The sequence below is a fragment of the Heterodontus francisci genome, chromosome 28, assembly GCF_036365525.1.
Source record: "Heterodontus francisci isolate sHetFra1 chromosome 28, sHetFra1.hap1, whole genome shotgun sequence".
Taxonomy (NCBI): Eukaryota; Metazoa; Chordata; class Chondrichthyes; order Heterodontiformes; family Heterodontidae; genus Heterodontus; species Heterodontus francisci.
This window is the reverse complement of record NC_090398.1, coordinates 12,830,525-12,855,154: the sequence shown is the minus strand read 5'-3', so window position 1 is coordinate 12,855,154 and position 24,630 is coordinate 12,830,525. Positions and strand designations below refer to the sequence as shown.

Sequence of the window (24,630 nt, the reverse complement as noted above, 5' to 3'; positions counted from 1 at the left end):
CCCACTCCCACTGATACACCAGGCCGAGTACAGCCCCCACTCCCACTCATACACCAGGCCGAGTACAGTCCCCACTCCCATTCATACACCAGGCCGAGTACAGCCCCCACTCCCACTGATACACCAGGCCGAGTACAGCCCCCATTCCCACTCACACACCAAGCCGAGTACAATCCCCCACTCCCACTCATACACCAGGCCGAGTACAGTCCCCACTCCCACTCATACACCAGGCCGAGTACAGTCCCCACTCCCACTCATACACCAGGCCGAGTACAGCCCCCACTCCCACTGATACACCAGGCCAAGTACAGTCCCCATTCCCACTCATACACCAGGCCGAGTACAGTCCCCACTCCCATTCATACACCAGGCCGAGTGCAGTCCCCACTCCCACTCATACGCCAGGCCGAGTACAGTCCCCATTCCCACTCATACATCAGGCCGAGTCCAGTCCCCACTCCCATTCATACACCAGGCCGAGTACAGTCCCCATTCCCACTCATACATCAGGCCGAGTCCAGTCCCCACTCCCACTCACACACCAAGCCGAGTACAGTCCCCATTCCCACTCACACACCAAGCCGAGTACAGTCCCCACTCCCACTCACACACCAAGCCGAGTACAGTCCCCATTCCCACTCACACACCAAGCCGAGTACAGTCCCCATTCCCACTCACACACCAAGCCGAGTACAGTCCCCATTCCCACTCACACACCAAGCCGAGTACAGTCCCCACTCCCACTCATCCACCAAGCTGAGCACAGCCCCCACTCCCACTCATACACCAGGCCGAGCACAGTCCCCGGACCCACTCATACACCAGGCCGAGTACAGTCCCCGGTCCCACTCATACACCAGGCCGAGTACATTCCCCACTCCCACTCATACACCGGGCCGAGTACAGTCCCCGGTCCCACTCATACACCAGGCCGAGTATAGCCCCCATTCCCACTCATACACCAGGCCGAGAACAGTCCCCACTCCCACTCATACACCAGGCCGAGTACAGCCTCAACTCCCACTCATACACCAGGCTGAGTACAGCCCCCATTCCCACTCATACACCAGGCCGAGTACAGTCCCCATTCCCACTCATACACCAGGCCGAGTACAGCCCCCATTCCCACTCATACACCAGACCGAGTACAGCCCCCATTCCCACTCATACACCAGGCCGAGTACAGTCCCCCACTCCCACTCATACACCAGGCCGAGTACAGTCCCCACTCCCACTAACACACCAGGCCACGTACAGTCCCCGGTCCCACTCATACACCAGGCCGAGTATAGCCCCCATTCCCACTCATACACCAGGCCGAGTACAGTCCCCATTCCCACTCATACACCAGGCCGAGTTCAGCCCACATTCCCACTCATACACCAGACCGAGTACAGCCCCCATTCCCACTCATACACCAGGCCGAGTACAGTCCCCCACTCCCACTCATACACCAGGCCGAGTACAGTCCCCACTCCCACTAATACACCAGGCCACGTACAGTCCCCGGTCCCAGTCAAACACCAGGCCGAGTACAGCCCCCATTCCCACTCATACACCAGGCCGAGTACAGTCCCCCACTCCCACTCATACACCCGGCCGAGTACAGTCCCCACTCCCACTAACACACCAGGCCACGTACAGTCCCCGGTCCCAGTCAAACACCAGGCCGAGTACAGTCCCCACTCCCACTCATACACCAGGCCGAGTACAGTCCCCACTCCCACTAATACACCAGGCCGAGTACAGTCCCCACTCCCACTAACACACCAGGCCACGTACAGTCCCCGGTCCCAGTCAAACACCAGGCCGAGTACAGTCCCCACTCCCACTCATACACCAGGCCGAGTACAGTCCCCACTCCCACTCATACACCAGGCCGAGTACAATCCCCACTCCCACTCATATACCAGGCCGAGTACAGTCCCCACTCCCACTAATACACCAGGCCGAGTACAGTCCCCACTCCCACTCATACACCAGGCCGAGTACAGTCCCCATTCCCACTCATACACCAGGCCGAGTCCAGTCCCCACTCCCATTCATACACCAGGCCGAGTACAGTCCCCACTCCCACTGATACACCAGCCCGAGTACAATCCCCCATTCCCACTCACACACCAAGCCGAGTACAGTCCCCATTCCCACTCACACACCAAGCCGAGTAGAGTCCCCATTCCCACTCACACACCAAGCCGAGTACAGTCCCCATTCCCACTCATACACCAGCCCGAGTACAATCCCCCATTCCCACTCACACACCAAGCCGAGTACAGTCCCCATTCCCACTCACACACCAAGCCGAGTACAGTCCCCACTCCCACTGATACACCAGCCCGAGTACAGTCCCCTCTCCCACTCATACACCAGGCCGAGTCCAGTCCCCACTCCCATTCATACACCAGGCCGAGTACAGTCCCCACTCCCACTGATACACCAGCCCGAGTACAGCCCCCACTCCCACTCATACACCAGGCCGAGTACAGTCCCCACTCCCACTGATACACCAGGCCGAGTACAGCCCCCACTCCCACTCATACACCAGGCCGAGCACAGCCCCCACTCCCACTGATACACCAGCCCGAGTACAATCCCCCACTCCCACTGATACACCAGGCCGAGTACAGTCCCCATTCCCACTCATACACCAGGCCGAGTACAATCCCCCACTCCCACTCACACACCAAGCCGAGTACAGTCCCCATTCCCACTCATACACCAGGCCGAGTACAATCCCCCATTCCCACTCACACACCAAGCCGAGTACAGTCCCCATTCCCACTCATACACCAAGCCGAGCACAGCCCCCACTCCCACTCATACACCAGGCCGAGTACAGTCCCCATTCCCACTCATACACCAGGCCGAGTACAGCCCCCATTCCCACTCATACACCAGACCGAGTACAGCCCCCACTCCCACTCATACACCCGGCCGAGTACAGTCCCCACTCCCACTAACACACCAGGCCACGTACAGTCCCCGGTCCCAGTCAAACACCAGGCTGAGTACAGCCCCCACTCCCACTCATACACCCGGCCGAGTACAGTCCCCACTCCCACTAACACACCAGGCCACGTACAGTCCCCGGTCCCAGTCAAACACCAGGCCGAGTACAGTCCCCACTCCCACTAATACACCAGGCCGAGTACAATCCCCACTCCCACTAATACACCAGGCCGAGTACAATCCCCACTCCCACTCATACACCAGGCCGAGTGCAATCCCCCACTCCCACTCATACACCAAGCCGAGTACAGTCCCCACTCCCCCTAATACACCAGGCCGAGTACAGTCCCCACTCCCACTAATACACCAGGCCGAGTACAATCCCCACTCCCACTCATACTCCAGGCCGAGTACAGTCCCCACTCCCACTAATACACCAGGCCGAGTACAGTCCCCATTCCCACTCATACACCAGGCAGAGTACAGCCCCCACTCCCACTCATACACCAGGCCGAGTACAATCCCCACTCCCACTCATACACCAGGCCAAGTACAGTCCCCACTCCCACTCATACACCAGGCCGAGTACAGTCCCCACTCCCCCTAATACACCAGGCCGAGTACAGTCCCCACTCCCACTCATACACCAAGCCGAGTACAGTCCCCATTCCCACTCATACACCAAGCCGAGTACAGCCCCCACTCCCACTCATACACCAGGCCGAGTACAGTCCCCACTCCCACTCATACACCAAGCAGAGTACAGCCCCCACTCCCACTCATACACCAGGCCGAGTACAGCCCCCACTCCCACTAATACACCAGGCCGAGTACAGTCCCCACTCCCACTCATACACCAAGCCGAGTACAGCCCCCACTCCCACTCATACACCAGGCCGAGTACAGTCCCCACTCCCACTCATACACCAGGCCGAGTACAGTCCCCACTCCCACTAATACACCAGGCCGAGTACAGTCCCCACTCCCACTCATACACCAGGCCGAGTACAGTCCCCTCTCCCACTCACACACCAAGCCGAGTACAGCCCCCACTCCCACTCATACACCAGGCCGAGTACAGTCCCCACTCCCACTCATACACCAGGCCGAGTACAGTCCCCACTCCCACTAATACACCAGGCCGAGTACAGTCCCCACTCCCACTCATACACCAGGCCGAGTACAGTCCCCACTCCCACTCATACACCAGGCCGAGTACAGTCCCCACTCCCACTCATACACCAGGCCGAGTACAGTCCCCACTCCCACTAATACACCAGGCCGAGTACAGTCCCCACTCCCACTCATACACCAGGCCGAGTACAGTCCCCACTCCCACTCATACACCAGGCCGAGTACAGCCCCCACTCCCATTCATACACCAGGCCGAGTACAGCCCCCACTCCCACTGATACACCAGGCCGAGTACAGCCCCCACTCCCACTCATACACCAGGCCGAGTACAATCCCCCACTCCCACTCATACACCAGGCCGAGTACAGCCCCCACTCCCATTCATACACCAGGCCGAGTACAGCCCCCACTCCCACTGATACACCAGGCCGAGTACAGCCCCCATTCCCACTCATACACCAGGCCGAGTACAGTCCCCATGCCCACTCATACACCAGGCCGAGTACAATTCCTCATTCCCACTCACACACCAAGCCGAGTACAATCCCCCACTCCCACTCATACACCAGGCCGAGTACAGTCCCCACTCCCACTGATACACCAGGCCGAGTACAGTCCCCACTCCCATTCATACAGGAGGCCGAGTACAGCCCCCACTCCCACTGATACACCAGGCCGAGTACAGTCCCCATTCCCACTCTTACACCAGGCCGAGTACAGTCCCCATTCCCACTCATACACCAGGCCGAGTACAGTCCCCACTCCCATTCATCCACCAGTCGGAGTGCAGTCCCCACTCCCACTCATACGCCAGGCCGAGTACAGTCCCCATTCCCACTCATACATCAGGCCGAGTCCAGTCCCCACTCCCATTCATACACCAGGCCGAGTACAATCCCCCATTCCCACTCACACACCAGGCCGAGTACAGTCCCCATTCCCACTCATACATCAGGCCGAGTCCAGTCCCCACTCCCACTCATACACCAAGCCGAGCACAGCCCCCACTCCCACTAATACACCAGCCCGAGTACAGTCCCCACTCACTCAAATACACCAGGCCGAGTACAGCCCCCACTCCCACTCATACACCAGGCTGAGTACAGCCCCCACTCCCACTCATACACCAGCCCGAGTACAGTCCCCACTCCCTCAAATACACCAGGCCGAGTACAGCCCCCACTCCCACTCATACACCAGGCCGAGTACAGTCCCCACTCCCATTCATACACCAGGCCGAGTACAGTCCCCCACTCCCACTCATACACCAGGCCGAGTACAGTCCCCACTCCCACTCATACACCAAGCCGAGCACAGCCCCCACTCCCACTCAAACACCAGGCCGAGTACAGCCCCCACTCCCACTCATACACCGGGCCGAGCACAGCCCCCACTCCCACTAATACACCAGGCCGAGTACAATCCCCCACTCCCACTCAAACACCAGGCCGAGTACAGTCCCCACTCCCACTCATACACCAAGCCGAGCACAGCCCCCACTCCCACTAATACACCAGGCCGAGTACAGTCCCCACTCCCACTCATACACCAAGCCGAGCACAGCCCCCACTCCCACTCATACACCAGGCCGAGTACAGCCCCCACTCCCACTCATACACCAGCCGAGTACAGTCCCCACTCCCACTCATACACAGAAGCCGAGCACAGCCCCCACTCCCACTCATACACCAGGCCGAGTACAGCCCCCACTCCCACTCATACACCAGCCGAGTACAGTCCCCACTCCCTCAAATACACCAGGCCGAGTACAGTCCCCACTCCCACTCATACACCAGGCCGAGTACAGCCCCCACTCCCACTCATACACCAGGCTGAGTACAGCCCCCACTCCCACTCATACACCAGGCCGAGTACAGTCCCCATTCCCACGCACACACCAAGCCGAGTACAGTCCCCACTCCCACTCACACACCAAGCCGAGTACAATCCCCCACTCCCATTCATACACCAGGCCGAGTACAGTCCCCACTCCCACTCATACACCAGGCTGAGTACAGTCCCCACTCCCACTCACACACCAAGCCGAGTACAATCCCCCACTCCCATTCATACACCAGGCCGAGTATAGTCCCCACTCCCACTCATACACCAGGCCGAGTACAGTCCCCATTCCCACGCACACACCAAGCCGAGTACAGTCCCCACTCCCACTCACACACCAAGCCGAGTACAATCCCCCACTCCCATTCATACACCAGGCCGAGTACAGTCCCCACTCCCACTCATACACCAAGCCGAGTACAATCCCCCACTCCCACTCATACACCAGGCTGAGTACAGTCCCCACTCCCACTCATACACCGGGCCGAGTACAGTCCCCACTCCCACTCATACACCAAGCCGAGCACAGCCCCCACTCCCACTCATACACCAGACGAGTACAGTCCCCACTCCCTCAAATACACCAGGCCGAGTACAGCCCCCACTCCCACTCATACACCAGGCCGAGTACAGCCCCCACTCCCACTCATACACCAAGCCGAGCACAGCCCCCACTCACACTCATACACCAGGCCGAGTACAGCCCCCACTCCCACTCATACACCAGGCAGAGTACAGCCCCCACTCCCACTCATACACCAAGCCGAGCACAGCCCCCACTCCCACTCATACACCAGGCCGAGTACAGTCCCCACTCCCACTCATACACCAGGCCGAGTACAGCCCCCACTCCCACTGATACACCAGGCCGAGTACAGTCCCCACTCCCACTCATACACCAGGCCGAGTACAGTCCCCACTCCCACTCATACACCAGGCCGAGTACAGTCCCCACTCCCACTGATACACCAGGCCGAGTACAGTCCCCACTCCCACTAATACACCAGGCTGAGTACAGTCACCATTCCCACTCATACACCGGGCCGAGTACAGTCCCCACTCCCACTAATACACCAGGCCGATTACAGTCCCCACTCCCACTCATACACCAAGCCGAGTACAGTCCCCACTCCCACTAATACACCAGGCCGAGTACAGTCACCATTCCCACTCATACACCAGGCCGAGTACAGTCCCCACTCCCACTAATACACCAGGCCGATTACAGTCCCCACTCCCACTCATACACCAAGCCGAGTACAGTCCCCACTCCCACTAATACACCAGGCCGAGTACAGTCACCATTCCCACTCACACACCAGGCCGAGTACAGTCCCCACTCCCACTAATACACCAGGCCGATTACAGTCCCCACTCCCACTCATACACCAGGCTGAGTACAGTCACCATTCCCACTCATACACCGGGCCGAGTACAGTCCCCACTCCCACTAATACACCAGGCCGATTACAGTCCCCACTCCCACTCATACACCAAGCCGAGTACAGTCCCCACTCCCACTAATACACCAGGCCGAGTACAGTCACCATTCCCACTCATACACCAGGCCGAGTACAGTCCCCACTCCCACTAATACACCAGGCCGATTACAGTCCCCACTCCCACTCATACACCAAGCCGAGTACAGTCCCCACTCCCACTAATACACCAGGCCGAGTACAGTCACCATTCCCACTCACACACCAGGCCGAGTACAGTCCCCACTCCCACTAATACACCAGGCCGATTACAGTCCCCACTCCCACTCATACACCAGGCTGAGTACAGTCACCATTCCCACTCATACACCAGGCCGATTACAGTCCCCACTCCCACTCATACACCAGGCTGAGTACAGTCACCATTCCCACTCATACACCGGGCCGAGTACAGTCCCCACTCCCACTAATACACCAGGCCGATTACAGTCCCCACTCCCACTCATACACCAGGCTGAGTACAGTCACCATTCCCACTAATACACCAGGCCGAGTACAGTCACCATTCCCACTCATACACCGGGCCGAGTACAGTCCCCACTCCCACTGATACACCAGGCTGAGTACAGTCACCATTCCCACTCATACACCAGGCCGATTACAGTCCCCACTCCCACTCATACACCAGGCTGAGTACAGTCACCATTCCCACTCATACACCGGGCCGAGTACAGTCCCCACTCCCACTGATACACCAGGCCGAGTACAGTCCCCACTCCCACGAATACACCAGGCCGATTACAGTCCCCACTCCCACTCATACACCAGGCTGAGTACAGTCACCATTCCCACTCATACACCGGGCCGAGTACAGTCCCCACTCCCACTAATACACCAGGCCGATTACAGTCCCCACTCCCACTCATACACCAGGCTGAGTACAGTCACCATTCCCACTCTTACACCAGGCCGAGTACAGCCCCCACTCCCACTCATACACCAAGCTGAGTACAGTCACCATTCCCACTCTTACACCAGGCCGAGTACAGTCCCCACTCCCACTCATACACCAGGCTGAGTACAGTCACCATTCCCACTCTTACACCAGGCCGAGTACAGTCCCCACTCCCACTCATGCACCAAGCCGAGTACAGTCCCCACTCCCACTAATACACCAGGCCGATTACAGTCCCCACTCCCACTCATACACCAGGCTGAGTACAGTCACATTTCCCACTCTTACACCAGGCCGAGTACAGTCCCCACTCCCACTAATACACCAGGCCGAGTACAGTCCCCACTCCCACTCATACACCAAGCCGAGTACAGCCCCCACTCCCACTAACACACCAGGCCGAGTACAATCCCCACTCCTACTCATACACCAGGCTGAGTACAGTCACCATTCCCACTCTTACACCAGGCCGAGTACAGTCCCCACTCCCACTCATACACCAGGCCGAGTACAGCCCCCACTCCCACTCATACACCAGGCCGAGTACAATCCCCCACTCCCACTAATACACCAGGCCGAGTACAGTCCCCTCTCCCACTCATACACCAGGCCGAGTAGAGTCCCCACTCCCACTCATACACCAGGCTGAGTACAGTCACCATTCCCACTCTTACACCAGGCCGAGTACATCCCCCACTCCCACTCATACACCAGGCTGAGTACAGTCACCATTCCCACTCTTACACCAGGCCGAGTACAGTCCCCACTCCCACTCATACACCAGGCCGAGTACAGCCCCCACTCCCACTCATACACCAGGCCGAGTACAATCCCCCACTCCCACTAATACACCAGGCCGAGTACAGTCCCCTCTCCCACTCATACACCAGGCCGAATACAGCCACCATTCCCACTCATACACCAGGCCGAGTACAGTCACCATTCCCACTCTTACACCAGGCCGAGTACAGTCCCCACTCCCACTCATGCACCAAGCCGAGTACAGTCCCCACTCCCACTAATACACCAGGCCGATTACAGTCCCCACTCCCACTCATACACCAGGCTGAGTACAGTCACATTTCCCACTCTTACACCAGGCCGAGTACAGTCCCCACTCCCACTAATACACCAGGCCGAGTACAGTCCCCACTCCCACTCATACACCAAGCCGAGTACAGCCCCCACTCCCACTAACACACCAGGCCGAGTACAATCCCCACTCCTACTCATACACCAGGCTGAGTACAGTCACCATTCCCACTCTTACACCAGGCCGAGTACAGTCCCCACTCCCACTCATACACCAGGCCGAGTACAGCCCCCACTCCCACTCATACACCAGGCCGAGTACAATCCCCCACTCCCACTAATACACCAGGCCGAGTACAGTCCCCTCTCCCACTCATACACCAGGCCGAGTAGAGTCCCCACTCCCACTCATACACCAGGCTGAGTACAGTCACCATTCCCACTCTTACACCAGGCCGAGTACATCCCCCACTCCCACTCATACACCAGGCTGAGTACAGTCACCATTCCCACTCTTACACCAGGCCGAGTACAGTCCCCACTCCCACTCATACACCAGGCCGAGTACAGCCCCCACTCCCACTCATACACCAGGCCGAGTACAATCCCCCACTCCCACTAATACACCAGGCCGAGTACAGTCCCCTCTCCCACTCATACACCAGGCCGAATACAGCCACCATTCCCACTCATACACCAGGCCGAGTACAGTCACCATTCCCACTCTTACACCAGGCCGAGTAATGTCCCCACTCCCACTCATACACCAGCCCGAGTACAGTCCCCACTCCCACTCATACACCAGGCCGAGTACAATCCCCATTCCCACTCATACACCAGGCCGAGTACAATCCCGCATTCCCTCTCACACACCAAGCCGAGTACAATCCCCCACTCCCACTCATACACCAGGCCGAGTACAGTCCCCATTCCCACTCACACACCAAGCCGAGTACAATCCCCCACTCCCATTCATACACCAGGCCGAGTACAGTCCCCCACTCCCACTCATACACCAGGCCGAGCACAGCCCCCACTCCCACTCATACACCGGGCCGAGTACAGCCCCCACTCCCACTAATACACCAGGCCGAGTACAGTCCCCACTCCCACTCATACACCAGGCCGAGCACAGCCCCCACTCCCACTCATACACCGGGCCGAGTACAGCCTCCACTCCCACTAATACACCAGGCCGAGTACAGTCCCCACTCCCACTCATACACCGGGCCGAGTACAGTCCCCACTCCCACTCATACACCGGGCCGAGTACAGTCCCCCACTCCCACTCATACACCGGGCCGAGTACAGTCCCCCATTCCCACTCTTACACCAGGCCGAGTACAGTCCCCTCTCCCACTCATACACCAGGCCGAGTACAGCCACCATTCCCACTCTTACACCAGGCTGAGTACAGTCCCCACTCCCACTCATACACCGGGCCGAGTACAGTCCCCTCTCCCACTCATACACCAGGCCGAGTACAGCCACCATTCCCACTCTTACACCAGGCTGAGTACAGTCCCCACTCCCACTCATACACCAGGCCGAGTACAGTCCCCACTCCCACTCATACACCAGGCTGAGTACAGCCCCCACTCCCACTCATACACCAGGCCGAGTACAGTCCCCACTCCCACTCATACACCAAGCCGAGCACAGCCCCCACTCCCACTCACACACCAGGCTGAGTACAGTCCCCACTCCCACTCATACACCAAGCCGAGTACAGTCCCCACTCCCACTAATACACCAGGCCGAGTACAGTCCCCACTCCCACTAATACACCAAGCCGAGTACAGTCCCCACTCCCACTCATACACCAGGCTGAGTACAGTCCCCACTCCCACTCATACACCAGGCTGAGTACAGCCCCCACTCCCACTCATACACCAGGCCGAGTACAGTCACCATTCCCACTCTTACACCAGGCCGAGCACAGACCCCATTCCCACTAATACACCAGGCCGAGTACAGTCCCCACTCCCACTAATACACCAAGCCGAGTACAGTCCCCACTCCCACTCATACACCAGGCCGAGTACAGTCCCCACTCCCACTCATACACCAGGCTGAGTACAGCCCCCACTCCCACTCATACACCAGGCCGAGTACAGTCACCATTCCCACTCTTACACCAGGCCGAGTACAGTCCCCACTCCCACTCTTACACCAGGCTGAGTACAGTCCCCACTCCCACTCATACACCAGGCTGAGTACAGTCACCATTCCCACTCTTACACCAGGCCGAGTACAGTCCCCACTCCCACTCTTACACCAGGCTGAGTACAGTCCCCACTCCCACTCATACAACAGGCCGAGGACAGTCCCCACTCCCACTCTTACACCAGGCTGAGTACAGTCCCCACTCCCACTCATACACCAGGCTGAGTACAGTCCCCACTCCCACTCTTACACCAGGCTGAGTACAGTCCCCACTCCCACTCATACACCAGGCCGAGTACAGTCACCATTCCCACTCATTCACCATGCCGAGTACAGCCCCCACTCCCACTAATACACCATGCCGAGTACAGTCCCCTCTCCCACTCATACACCAGGCCGAGTACAGCCACCATTCCCACTCATACACCAGGCTGAGTACAGTCCCCACTCCCACTCTTACACCAGGCTGAGTACAGTCCCCACTCCCACTCATACACCAGGCCGAGTACATTCACCATTCCCACTCATTCACCAGGCCGAGTACAGCCCCCACTCCCACTAATACACCATGCCGAGTACAGTCCCCTCTCCCACTCATACACCAGGCCGAGTACAGCCACCATTCCCACTCTTACACCAGGCTGAGTACAGTCACCATTCCCACTCTTACACCAGGCCGAGTACATCCCCCACTCCCACTCATACACCAGGCTGAGTACAGTCACCATTCCCACTCTTACACCAGGCCGAGTACATCCCCCACTCCCACTCATACACCAGGCTGAGTACAATCCCCCACTCCCACTCATACACCAGGCTGAGTACAGCCACCATTCCCACTCTTACACCAGGCTGAGTACAGCCACCATTCGCACTCATACACCAGGCCGAGTACATCCCCCACTCCCACTCATACACCAGGCTGAGTACAGCCACCATTCCCACTCATACTCCAGGCCGAGTACATCCCCCACTCCCACTCATACACCAGGCTGAGTACAGCCACCATTCCCACTCTTACACCAGGCCGAGTACAGTCCCCACTCCCACTCATACACCAGACCGAGTACATCCCCCACTCCCACTCTTACACCAGGCTGAGTACAGTCACCATTCCCACTCTTACACCAGGCCGAGTACATCCCCCACTCCCACTCATACACCAGGCTGAGTACAGTCACCATTCCCACTCTTACACCAGGCCGAGTACAGTCCCCACTCCCACTCATGCACCAGGCTGAGTACAGCCACCATTCCCACTCTTACACCAGGCCGAGTACAGTCCCCACTCCCACTCATACACCAGGCTGAGTACAGCCACCATTCCCACTCATACACCAGACCGAGTACATCCCCCACTCCCACTCTTACACCAGGCTGAGTACAGTCACCATTCCCACTCTTACACCAGGCCGAGTACATCCCCCACTCCCACTCATACACCAGGCTGAGTACAGTCACCATTCCCACTCTTACACCAGGCCGAGTACAGTCCCCACTCCCACTCATACACCAGGCCGATTACATCTCGCACACCCAATGAGGAGATCTCCGTCTCCTCCCTCAAGCAGGAACTGCCATTGCTACATCACCGATTACAACCACAGCCCAAAGTGCCCAACAGCCAATGTAATCATTTGTTGAAGTGTCGCCGCTGTTACGCATGTTCTGCACAGCAAGGACCCACAGTGCAATGCTGCTTCATTACTGCCCCTCTGACAGTGCAGAATTCCCTCAGCACTGACCCTCCGACAGTGCAGCACTCCCTCAGTACTGACTGTCCGACAGTGCAGCACTCCCTCAGTACTGACATTCCGACAGTGCAGCACTCCCTCAGTACTGACCCTCCGACAGTGCAGCACTCCCTCAGTACTGACCCTCCGACAGTGCAGCACTCCCTCAGTACTGACCCTCTGACAGTGCAGAATTCCCTCAGCACTGACCCTCCGTCAGTGCAGCACTCCCTCAGTACTGACCCTCCGACAGTGCAGCACTCCCTCAGTACTGACCCTCCGACAGTGCAGCACTCCCTCCATACTGACCCTCCGACTGTGCAGCACTCCCTCAGTACTGACCCTCTGACAGTGCAGCACTCCCTCAGTACTGACCCTCCGACAGTGCAGCACTCCCTCAGTACTGACCCTCCGACAGTGCAGCACTCCCTCAGTACTGACCCTCCGACAGTGCAGCACTCCCTCAGTACTGACCCTCCGACAGTGAAGCACTCCCTTAGTACTGACTGTCCGACAGTACGGCACTCCCTCAGTACTGACCCTCCGACAGTGCAGCACTCCCCCAGTACTGACCCTCCGACAGTGCAGCACTCCCTCAGTCCTGACCCTCCAACAGTGCAGCGCTCCCTCAGTACTGACCCTCTGACTGTGCAGCACTCCCTCAGTAGTGACCCTCCCCTGCTCATGTCCAGCCTTCTCTCACTGAACCCTCTGTCCTGAGAGGTCCCTCCGTCCATTGGCCCTCACTCACCGCTGTCATCTCGGCTGGCTCCTCACCATCGATCACAATGATGAGATCTGATTTCCCGTGGCGTTCCAGATCCCGGATGGAGCTGGCAAACTCTCCAGCCTTCTTCCTTTCAAACCAGTTGGATTGGGTTCCGCACCACTGGTATATGGTCTGTGGAGTGATTGCAGGGACATGAGAGTAAACAACACCGAGAGAGAGGGAGGGTGTGAGAGAGAGCGGGATGTTGGGCCCAAAACCCCAACACCTCGGCAATCCCACCTGCCCGCAAGTGCGATGGAGTCTACGCAAACAGGCCATTCGGCCCATCAGCTGCATGCTGGTGTTTATACTCCACTCGGTCATCCTCCCACCCCCTCTTCATCTCACCCCATCAACGTATCCTTCTATCCCTTTCTCTCTCATGTGTTTATCCATCTCCCCCTTAAATCCATCGACACGGGGCGGCACAGTGGCGCAGTGGTTAGCACCGCAGCCTCACAGCTCCAGCGACCCGGGTTCAATTCTGGGTACTGCCTGTGTGGAGTTTGCAAGTTCTCCCCGTGTCTGCGTGGGTTTTCCTCCGGGTGCTCCGGTTTCCTCCCGCATGCCAAAGACTTGCAGGTTGATAGGTAAATTGGCCATTAGCAATTGCCCCTAACATAGGTAGGTGGTAGGGAAATATAGGGACAGGTGGGGATGTGGTAGGAATATGGAATTAGTGTAGGATTAGTATAAATGGGCGGTTGATGGTCGGCACAGACTCGGTGGGCCGAAGGGCCTGTTTCAGTACTGTATCACTAAACTAAACTATTCACCTGAACCACACCCTGTGGTAACGAGTTCCACATTCTCATCATTCTCTGGGGAAAGAAGTTTCTCCTGAATTCCCTACTGGATTTACTAGTGACTGTCTTATACTGATGATCCCCAAAGTTCTGGTCTCTAATGCAGCTGCAAACATCTTGTCGAGATCTACTGTATCTAACCGAAAATAAGAACAGGAAGTGCTGTGTTAATGGTGTGGTGAAATACAAAGCATTCGTTTTAGATTTAGATTGAGAGCGCCCTCCATGTCCTGTCCTGTGTTAACTTGATCTCCTGTGGGACAGGATGATAGGGAGTTTCTGAGGGTCATGGAGCAGCATCACTAGCCAGGGTACCTGCTCCTGATTACAACCCAGTGATGGATTGCAGAGAATCTTGCAAGGAAGGATGTCGAGGCCTTGGAGAGGGAACAGTGCAGATTCATGAGAACGATACCCGGGCTAAAAGGGTACATAGATTCATAGAAGGTTTAAGACCCAGAAAGTGGCCACTTGGCCCATCGTGTCTGTGGCGGCCGAAAAACGGTCCACCTATTCTAATCCCAGTGCTGAGCCCTGCAGAGCACCACTGGTATTTGGCCAGCAGCCCTGCACTTGAGGTGCATATCCAGACCCCTTTTGAATGGGTTGAGGGTCTCTGCCTCAACTACCCTTTCAGGCAGTGAGTTCCAGACCGTCACCTCCCTCTGGGTGAAAAGGTTTTTCCTCATCTCCCCTCTAATTTTTCCACCAATCACTTTAAATCGATGCCCCCTCCTCACTGAGCTCTCTGCTAAGGTGAATAGACCCTTCACCTCCGCTCTATCCAGGCTCCTCACAATTTTGTACATTTCAATCAGATCTCCCCTCAGCCTTCTCTGTTCCAAGGAGAACAACCCCAGCCTATCCAATCTTTCCTCATAGCTGCATTTTTCCAGTCCCAGCAACATCCTCATAAATCTCCTCTATAATCTCTCGAGTGCAATTACATCCTTTCTGTAATGAGGTGACCAGAACTACACACAGTACTCAAGTTGTGGCCTAACCAATGAATTAGACAGTTCCAGCATAACCTCCCTGCTCTTATATTCTATACCTCATCTAATAAAGGAAAGGATTCCATATGCCTTCTTAACCACCTTATCGACCTGTCCTGCTACCTTCAGGGATCTGTGGACATTCACTCCAAGGCTCCTCACTTCCTCTACACCTCTCAGTATTTTCCCGTTAATTGTGTATTCCTTTGCCTTGTTTGACCTCCCCAAATGCATCACCTCACACTTCTCCAGGTTGAATTCCATTTGCCACTTTTCTGCCCATCTGACCAGACCATCAATATCTTCCTGCAGCCTCCATCTATCCTCCTCGCTATCTACCGCTTGGCAAATTTTTGTGTCGTTTGCAAACTTCTTGATCATGCCCCCCACATTTACGTCCAAATCATTAATATACACCACAAAAGGCAGGGGACCCCGTACTGAGCCCTGCAGAACGTCCCTGGCAACAGCCCTCCAGTCGCAAAAACACCCGTCAACAATTATCCTTTGTTTCCTGCCACTGAGCCAATTTATTTTTGTATTCGTTCCTGGGATGTGGGCATTGCTGGCTAGGCCAGCATTTATTGCCCATCCCTAATTGCCCTTGAGAAGGTGGTGGTGAGCTGCCTTCTTGAACCGCTGCAGTCCATGTGGGGTAGGTACACCCACAGTGCTGTTAGGAAGGGAGTTCCAGGATTTTGACCCAGCGACAGTGAAGGAACAGCGATATAGTTCCAAGTCCGGATTGTGTGTGACTTGGAGGGGAACTTGCAGATGGTGGTGTTCCCATGCATCTGTTGCCCTGGTCCTTCTAGGTGATAGAGGTCGTAGGTTTGGAAGGTTGCGTCTAAGGAGCCTTGGTGAGTTGCTGCAGTGCATCTTGTAGATGGTACACACTGCTGCCACTGTGCGTCGGTGGTGGAGGGAGTGAATGTTTGTAGATGGGGTGCCAATCAAGTGGGCTGCTTTGTCCTGGATGATGTCGAGCTTCTTGAGTGTTGTTGGAGCTGCACCAATCCAGGCAAGTGGAGAGTATTCCATCACACTCCTGACTTGTGCCTTGTAGATGGTGGACAGGCTCTGGGGAGTCAGGAGGTGAGTTACGCGCCTCAGGATTCCTCGCCTCTGACCTGCTCTTGTAGCCACGGTATTTATATGGCTACTCTAGTTCAGTTTCTGGTCAATGGTAGCCCCTAGGATGTTGATAGTGGGGGATTCAGCGATGGTCATGCCGCTGAATGTCAAGGGGAGATGGTTAGATGCTCTCTTGTTGGAGATGGTCATTGACTGGCACTTGTGTGGCGTGAATGTGACTTGTCACTTATCAGCCCAAGCCTGGATATTGTCCAGGTCTTGCTGCATTTCTACACAAAATGCTTCAGTATCCACCTTTCTACATTTCCCTGGATCCCAAGGGATTCTATTTTTTTAACCAGTCTGCCGTGTGGGACCTTGTCAAAAGCATTGCTAAAATCCATGTAGACCACATCAACTGCACTACCCTCATCTATTTTCCTTGTTACATCTTCAAAAAATGGAGTTAAAAGGGTTAAATGAGGAGCTCAAAATGCTGAATGATGCCATTGAAGACGTACAATAATAGAATCATGGACGGATGCAGCACAGAAAGAGGCCATTCGGACCATCATGCCTGTGCTGGCTCTTTGCAAGATTCTCTCCAATGAATCCCACTGCCCCTGCTCTTTCCCCCAGAGCCCAATAAATCTTTTCCCCTGATTGATTCCTGGGATGAGAGGGAGGTTTGACAGGGTAGACACTGAGGGGAGGTTCCCCCCCCGCCCAGGCCGGAGAGTCTAGAACACCGGGGACACAGTCTCAGGATAAGGGGTCGGTCATTTCAGACTGAGATGAGGAGAAATGTCTTCACTCAGAGGTTTGTGAATCTTTGGGAATTCTCTACCCCAGAGAGCTGTGGATGCTCAGTCACGGAGATCGAGGGTTTCTTGGACGCTGAGGGAATTGAGGGATATGGGGAGTGGGCGGGAAAGTGGAGCTGAGGTAGAGGATCAGGCGTGAACGGGGGAGCAGGCTCGAGGGGCGGAATGACCTCCTCCTGCTCCTATTTCTTGCGCTCTTAAGCATTTCTCCAATTCCCCTTTTGAAAGTTCCTATTGAAGCTGCTTCCACCGTCCTTTCAGGCAGCGACCTCCAGATCACAACAACTCGCCGCGTTCAACAAATTCGCCTCATCGCCGCCGCTGGGAATTCTGTCGGGTCGCGCCATTTCCTGTGCCGCTTGCAAAACAGCTCCCCCTTGCCCTTACCTGCCCGAGGTCCAGGATGAAACAGTCCCCCGTGTTGAAACTCGCCCAGCTCAACTCGACCTGCTTGGCACGGACATTTTTTTTCCCTTTGACCTGGTACAGCCTCCGAATGGTGACCGGGCCTTTCGGAACTTTCTGGAAGCCGGTCTCCACTCCTCCCTCCTGCCGCAGGGGAGAGAAAAACCAATGGGTTATATCGAATCTGCAGCAAAGAAACAGGCCATTCGGCCCATCAGCTCCATGCTGGTGTTTAAATTCCAGACGAGCCTCCTCCCACCCCCTCTTCTTCTCACGCCATCACCATCTCCTTCTATCCCTTTCTCCCTCATGTGTTTATCCAGCTTCCCCCTTAAATCCATCGACACTATTCACCTCAACCACTCCCTGTGGTAGCGAGTTCCACATTCTCACCGATCTCTGGGGAAAGAGGTTTCTCCTGAATTCCCCATTGGATTTATTAGTGACTATCTTATATTGATGGCCCCCTAGTTCTGGTCTCGCCCGTAAGTGGAAACATCGTCTCTACGGTGATTCTATCAAAACCATTTCTTAAAGATATCTATCAGGTCACCCCTCAGCCATCCCTCCTGTTCCCTGGATGGGTGTGGCTCCAACAACACCCAAGAAGCTCAACACCAACCAGGACAAAGCAGCCCGTTTGATCGGCACCCCATCTACAAACATTCACTCCCTCCACCACCAACGCACAGTGGCAGCAGAGTGTACCATCTACAAGATGCACTGCAGCTATTCACCAAACCTGTCACAGAACAGAATGCAAATGGAGTGCGAAATAGTTGTAGCGAAAGACAAAGCATGAGTGCAGAGAGAGCGCCAATGGCAGAATAATGAACAGCTCTGTCCGAAAGCAAAAACATGAAAAATAAGTTTAAGACTAGCACATGGTGAAAGAATAAAAAAAGAAAGAATGTATATAAATAGAATAAAAAATAATAAATTGAAAAAAAACAGGGCTCATGGTCTGAAATTGTTGAACTCAATATTGAGTCCAGAAGGCTGTAGAGTGCCTAATCGGAAAATGAGGCGCTGTTCCTCGAGCTTGTGTTGATGTTCACCGGAAAACAGCAGCAGGCCGAGGACAGAGATGTGGGCATGGGAACAAGGTGGAGAATTAAAACGGCAAGAAACTGGAACTTATTTATTTATTTTTTACCATGTGCCGGTCTTAAACTTATTTTTCATGTTTTTGCTTTTGTACAGAGCTGTTCATTATTCTGCCATTAGCACTCTCTCTGCACTCATGCTTTGTCTTTCACGACAACTATTTAGCACTCCATTTGCATTCTGTTCCAATACATCTCTGTCATTTAACCTTTCCCCCCTCCGTCCTCTCACAGCCCTTCCTTCTTGTTCTATTTCCCCCCTCTCCCCTCCCCACTTGCTCAAAGAATGTTACATTGCTAACTTTTGCCAGTTCTGATGAAGGGTGACTGACCTAAAACGTTAACTCTGTTTTCTCCCTCCACAGATGCTGCCAGACTTGCTGAGTATTTCCATGCACTTTCTGTTCTTACTGAAGAGATGGATCACACCCCGTGTGGCAGGGAGGCCCACACACATAGAGCAGGAAAGGCCCGGGCTCCAATCCTGGCCTAGTACTGAGTTAGCCTGATCACACCTCATGTGGTTCTGAGCCCCACACAGAGCCAGTTGTCACGGTTATAATGGAGGGAAACACAGCAGCCAATTTACACCCAGCGAGCTCCCATTATGAGGAATTATGACAAGATGTATTTTCCAGTGGTTGAGAGATACATATGGGACTCAGCACACCAAGCAGAACTCCGGCCTGCTATGCTTCCAGTTTACAACTGAGACAACAGAAAAGGCCTCAGTATCTCATTCAGACATCTCATCTGAAAAAAAGCATCTCCGACAGTCCAGCACTCCCTCAGTATTGACCCTCTGACAGTGCAGCACTCCCTCAGTACTGACCCTCCGACAGTGCAGCACTCCCTCAGTACTGACCCTCCGACAGTGCAGCACTCCCTCAGTACTGACCATCCGACAGTGCAGCACTCCCTCAGTACTGACCCTCCGACAGTGCAGCGCTCCCTCAGTACTGACCCTCCGACAGTGCAGCGCTCCCTCAGTACTGACCCTCTGACAGTGCAGCACTCCCTCAGTGCTGCCCACCAAGCCGTGGTGAACACCACTTGACTTTGTTGAGAATGGCAAGACTGTGGGGTCAATGGGGCGAGGAGGGGTTTGGAGGTTACAGGTCATGTGCCAAAACCTCCCGGGGAGTACTTCCAGAACTCTAAACCTAACCCTTCCCCTCCCCACTAACATCTAATATATTGATCAATCCGTTGGGAACTGTCCACGGTGTTTTCATAGAATTACAGAATGGTACAGCACGGAAGGAGGCCATTCAGCCCATCATGCATTTGCCAGGTTTTTGGCTGTGCCATCCGCTCCGGCCCACGGCCCCTGCTCTTTCCCTCTATTATTGTGCATTTTCTCACTTTCAGTATTTCTCCAATTCCCCTTTTGAAAGTTCCTATTGAATCTGCTTCCACCGTCCTTTCAGACAGCACATTCCAGATCACAACAACTCACTGTGTAAAAACATTTCTCCTCATCTCCCCCTCTGGTTCCGCTGCCGATTATCTTAAATCTGTGTCCCTCTGGTTACCGACCCTCCTGTCACTGGAAACAGTTTCTCCTTACTTACTCCATCAAAACCCTTCCTGATTTTGAACGCCTCGATTAAATCTCCCCTTAACCTTCTCTGCTCTAAGGAGGACAATCCCAGCGTCTCCAGTCTCTCCACATTAGCAGAACTCCCTCATCCCTGGGACCGTTCAGGTCAATCTCCTCTGCTCCCTCTCCAAGGCCTGGACATCCTTCCGAAAGTGTGGTGACCAGAATTGGACACAATCCTCCAGCTGAGGCCGAACACAATGTTTTACAAAAGGGTTTTGGCAGAGCTCCCTTGTCGTAGTACTCCAGGACTGTGTATAAGGTCCGGCTGCTGGATCACTCACCTGGTATTTGATTCCATTTGGAAAGTAGCTCATGAAGAGTTCGGACTCATTGCCCTGCACCTCCCTGTGGTGGACGGGCCTACCTTGAAGCTTGTCGTCCAGCTGAATGGCACACAGCGCACTCGCTCCCTTCTCATCTGATGAGGCCTTCTCACCTGGTGGCAGACAAAATTCGCTTTTACATGACACGTCTCATGAGGTCCTGAGTTTTTATTGAAGGGAAGTCAGTTTTTGCAGGTCAGAGTCGCAGTGGCGCAACTGTGTGCAGCAAGGTGCCACAAACAGCATCGACATAAACAACACGATGATTTTCTTTCTGGTGAGGTTGGTTGAGGGATAAATATTGGGACCAGAAACAGTGCTCGTCCTCCATGGTACCTTTTACATCCATCCGGGAGAGCAGCACTCCCTCAGTACTGACCCTCCGACAGTGCAGCACTCCCTCAGTACTGAACCTCTCCGAGAGTGCAGCACTCCCTCAGTACTGACCCTCCGACAGTGCAGCACTCCCTCAGTACTGACCCTCCGACAGTGCAGCACTCCCTCAGTACTGACCCTCCGACAGTGCAGCACTCCCTCAGTACTGAACCTCTCCGAGAGTGCAGCACTCCCTCAGTACTGACCCTCCGACAGTGCAGCACTCCCTCAGTACTGAACCTCTCCGAGAGTGCAGCACTCCCTCAGTACTGACCCTCCGACAGTGCAGCACTCCCTCAGTACTGACCCTCCGACAGTTCAGCACTCCCTCAGTACTGAACCTCTCCGAGAATGCAGCACTCCCTCAGTACTGACCCACCGACATTGCAGCACTCCCTCAGTACTGACCCTCCGATAATGCAGCACTCCCTCAGTACTGACCCTCCGACAGTGCAGCACTCCCTCAGTACTGAACCTCTCCGAGAGTGCAGCACTCCCTCAGTACTGACCCTCCGACAGTGCAGCACTCCCTCAGTACTGACCCTCCGACAGTGCAGCACTCCCTCAGTACTGAACCTCTCCGAGAGTGCAGCACTCCCTCAGTACTGACCCTCCGACAGTGCAGCACTCCCTCAGTACTGATCTTCCGACCGTGCACCACTCCCTCAGTACTGACCCACCGACATTGCAGCACTCCCTCAGTACTGACCCTCCGACAGTGCAGCACTCCCTCAGTACTGACCCTCCGACAGTGCAGCACTCCCTCAGTACTGACTCCCTGACAGTGCAGCACTCCCTCAGTTCTGACCTTCCAACAGTGCAGCACTCCCTCAGTACTGACCATCCGATAATGCAGCACTCCCTCAGTACTGACCATCCGATAATGAAGCACTCCCTCAGTACTGACCCCCCGACTGTGCAGCACTCCCTCAGTACTGGCCCTCTGACAGTGCAGCACTCCCTCAGTACTGACCCTCTGACAGTGCAGCACTCCCTCAGTACTGACCATCCGATAATGCAGCACTCCCTCAGTACTGACTCTCTGACGGTGCAGCACTCCCTCAGTACTGACCCTCCGATAATGCAGCACTCCCTCAGTACTGACCCTCCAACAGTGCAGCACTCCCTCAGTATTGACCCTCCGATAATGCAGCACTCCCTCAGTACTGACCCTCCGATAATGCAGCACTCCCTCAGTACTGACCCTCCGACAGTGCAGCATTCCCTCAGTACTGACCCTCCGACAGTGCAGCACTCCCTCAGTACTGACCCTCCGACCGTGCAGCACTCACTCAGTACTGACCCTCCGACAGTGCAGCACTCCCTCAGTACTGACCCTTCGACAGTGCAGCATTCCCTCAGTACTGACCCTCCAACAGTGCAGCACTCCATCAGTACTGACCCTCCAACAGTGCAGCACTCCATCAGTACTGACCCTCCGACAGTGCAGCACTCCCTCAGTACTGACCCTCCGACAGTGCAGCAATCCCTCAGTACTGACCCTCCAACAGTGCAGCACTCCCCCAGTACTGACCCTCCGACAGTGCAGCACTCCATCAGTACTGACCCTCCGACAGTGCAGCACTCCCTCAGTACTGACCCTCCGACAGTGCAGCATTCCCTCAGTACTGACCCTCTGACAGTGCAGCACTCCTTCAGTATTGACCCTCCGACAGTGCAGCACTCCCTCAGTACTGACCCTCCGACAGTGCAGCATTCCCTCAGTACTGACCCTCCAACAGTGCAGCATTCGCTCAGTCCTGACCCTCCGACAGTGCAGCACTCCCTCAGTACTGAACCTCAGAGAGTGCAGCACTCCCTCAGTACTGATCCTCCGACACTGCAGTATTCCCTCAGTACTGACCCTCCGACAGTGCAGCACTCCCTCAGTACTGATCCTCCGACACTGCAGTACTCCCTCAGTACTGACCCTCCGACAGTGCAGCACTCCCTCAGTACTGACCCTCCGACAGTGCAGCAATCCCTCAGTACTGACCCTCCGACAGTGCAGCAATCCCTCAGTACTGACTCTTGAACAACACAGAGTTTCCGTGGTACTAGCATCAGAATGTTAAACTGGACTGGGGCTCAAGTCTCTGGAGTGGGTGATGGAGGGCGGGGTTACTGAGGGACAGTGTGAGGGAGCTGGATTAACATCAGTAGAGATACAGTCATTAACATAGGGTGCTGGGCGGTGAGGGGTTCCTGAGTAACAGTGTGAGGGAGATTGCTTAACATCAGTACAGATATAATCAGTAACACAGAGAGTTTGGGGAGAGGGGTTACTTAGTGACAGTGTGTGGGAGCTGGATTAACATCAACAGACATAGAGTCAGTAATACAGGGTGCTAGGGGAAAGGGGTTACTGAGTGACAGTCTCAGGGAGCTGGATTGACATGAGTAGAGATACAGTCAGTAGCACAGGGTTCTGGGCAGAGGGGTGACTGAGTGACAGTGTGAGGGAGCTGGATTAACATCAGTACAGATACAGTCAGTAACACAGGGTGCTGGGGGAGAGGGGTTACTGAGTGACAGTGTGGGTGAGCTGGATTAACATCAGGAGAGATACAGTCAGTAACACAGGGTGCTGGGGGAGAGGGGTTACTGAGTGACAGTGTGAGGGAGCTGGATTAACATCAGTAGAGATACAGTCAGTAACACAGGGTGCTGGGAGAGAGGGGTTACTGAGTGACAGTGTGAGGGAGCTGGATTAACATCAGTAGAGATACAGTCAGTAACACAGGGTGCTGGGGGAGAGGGGTTACTGAGTGACAGTGTGAGGGAGCTGGATTAACATCAGTAGAGATACAGTCAGTAACACAGGGCACTGGGGGGAGAGGGGTTACTGAGTGACAGTGTGAGGGAGCTGGATTAACATCAGTAGAGATACAGTCAGTAACACAGGGTGCTGGGAGAGAGGGGTTACTGAGTGACAGTGTGAGGGAGCTGGATTAACATCAGTACAGATACAGTCAGTAACACAGGGTGCTGGGGGAGAGGGGTTACTGAGTGACAGTGTGAGGGAGCTGGATTAACATCAGTAGAGATACAGTCAGTAACACAGGGTGCTGGGGGAGAGGGGTTACTGAGTGAC

General features: G+C 55.2%; 1 protein-coding gene across 4 annotated transcripts in view; it reads right to left on the bottom strand.

The window, feature by feature from the left end:
• LOC137385097 (macrophage-capping protein-like) overlaps positions 1 to 24,630 on the bottom strand; it is a 69,731-nt gene that overhangs the window by 22,051 nt on the left and 23,050 nt on the right. For all 4 annotated transcript variants that reach the window (XM_068059859.1, XM_068059862.1, XM_068059861.1 and 1 more), the window contains exons 4-6: positions 21,120 to 21,274; positions 18,109 to 18,270; positions 14,005 to 14,154 (exon numbers count right to left, since the gene is read on the bottom strand). In XM_068059859.1, coding sequence (XP_067915960.1) covers positions 14,005 to 14,154; positions 18,109 to 18,270; positions 21,120 to 21,274 — 467 coding nt within the window. The remainder of the gene's footprint in view (positions 1 to 14,004; positions 14,155 to 18,108; positions 18,271 to 21,119; positions 21,275 to 24,630) is intronic.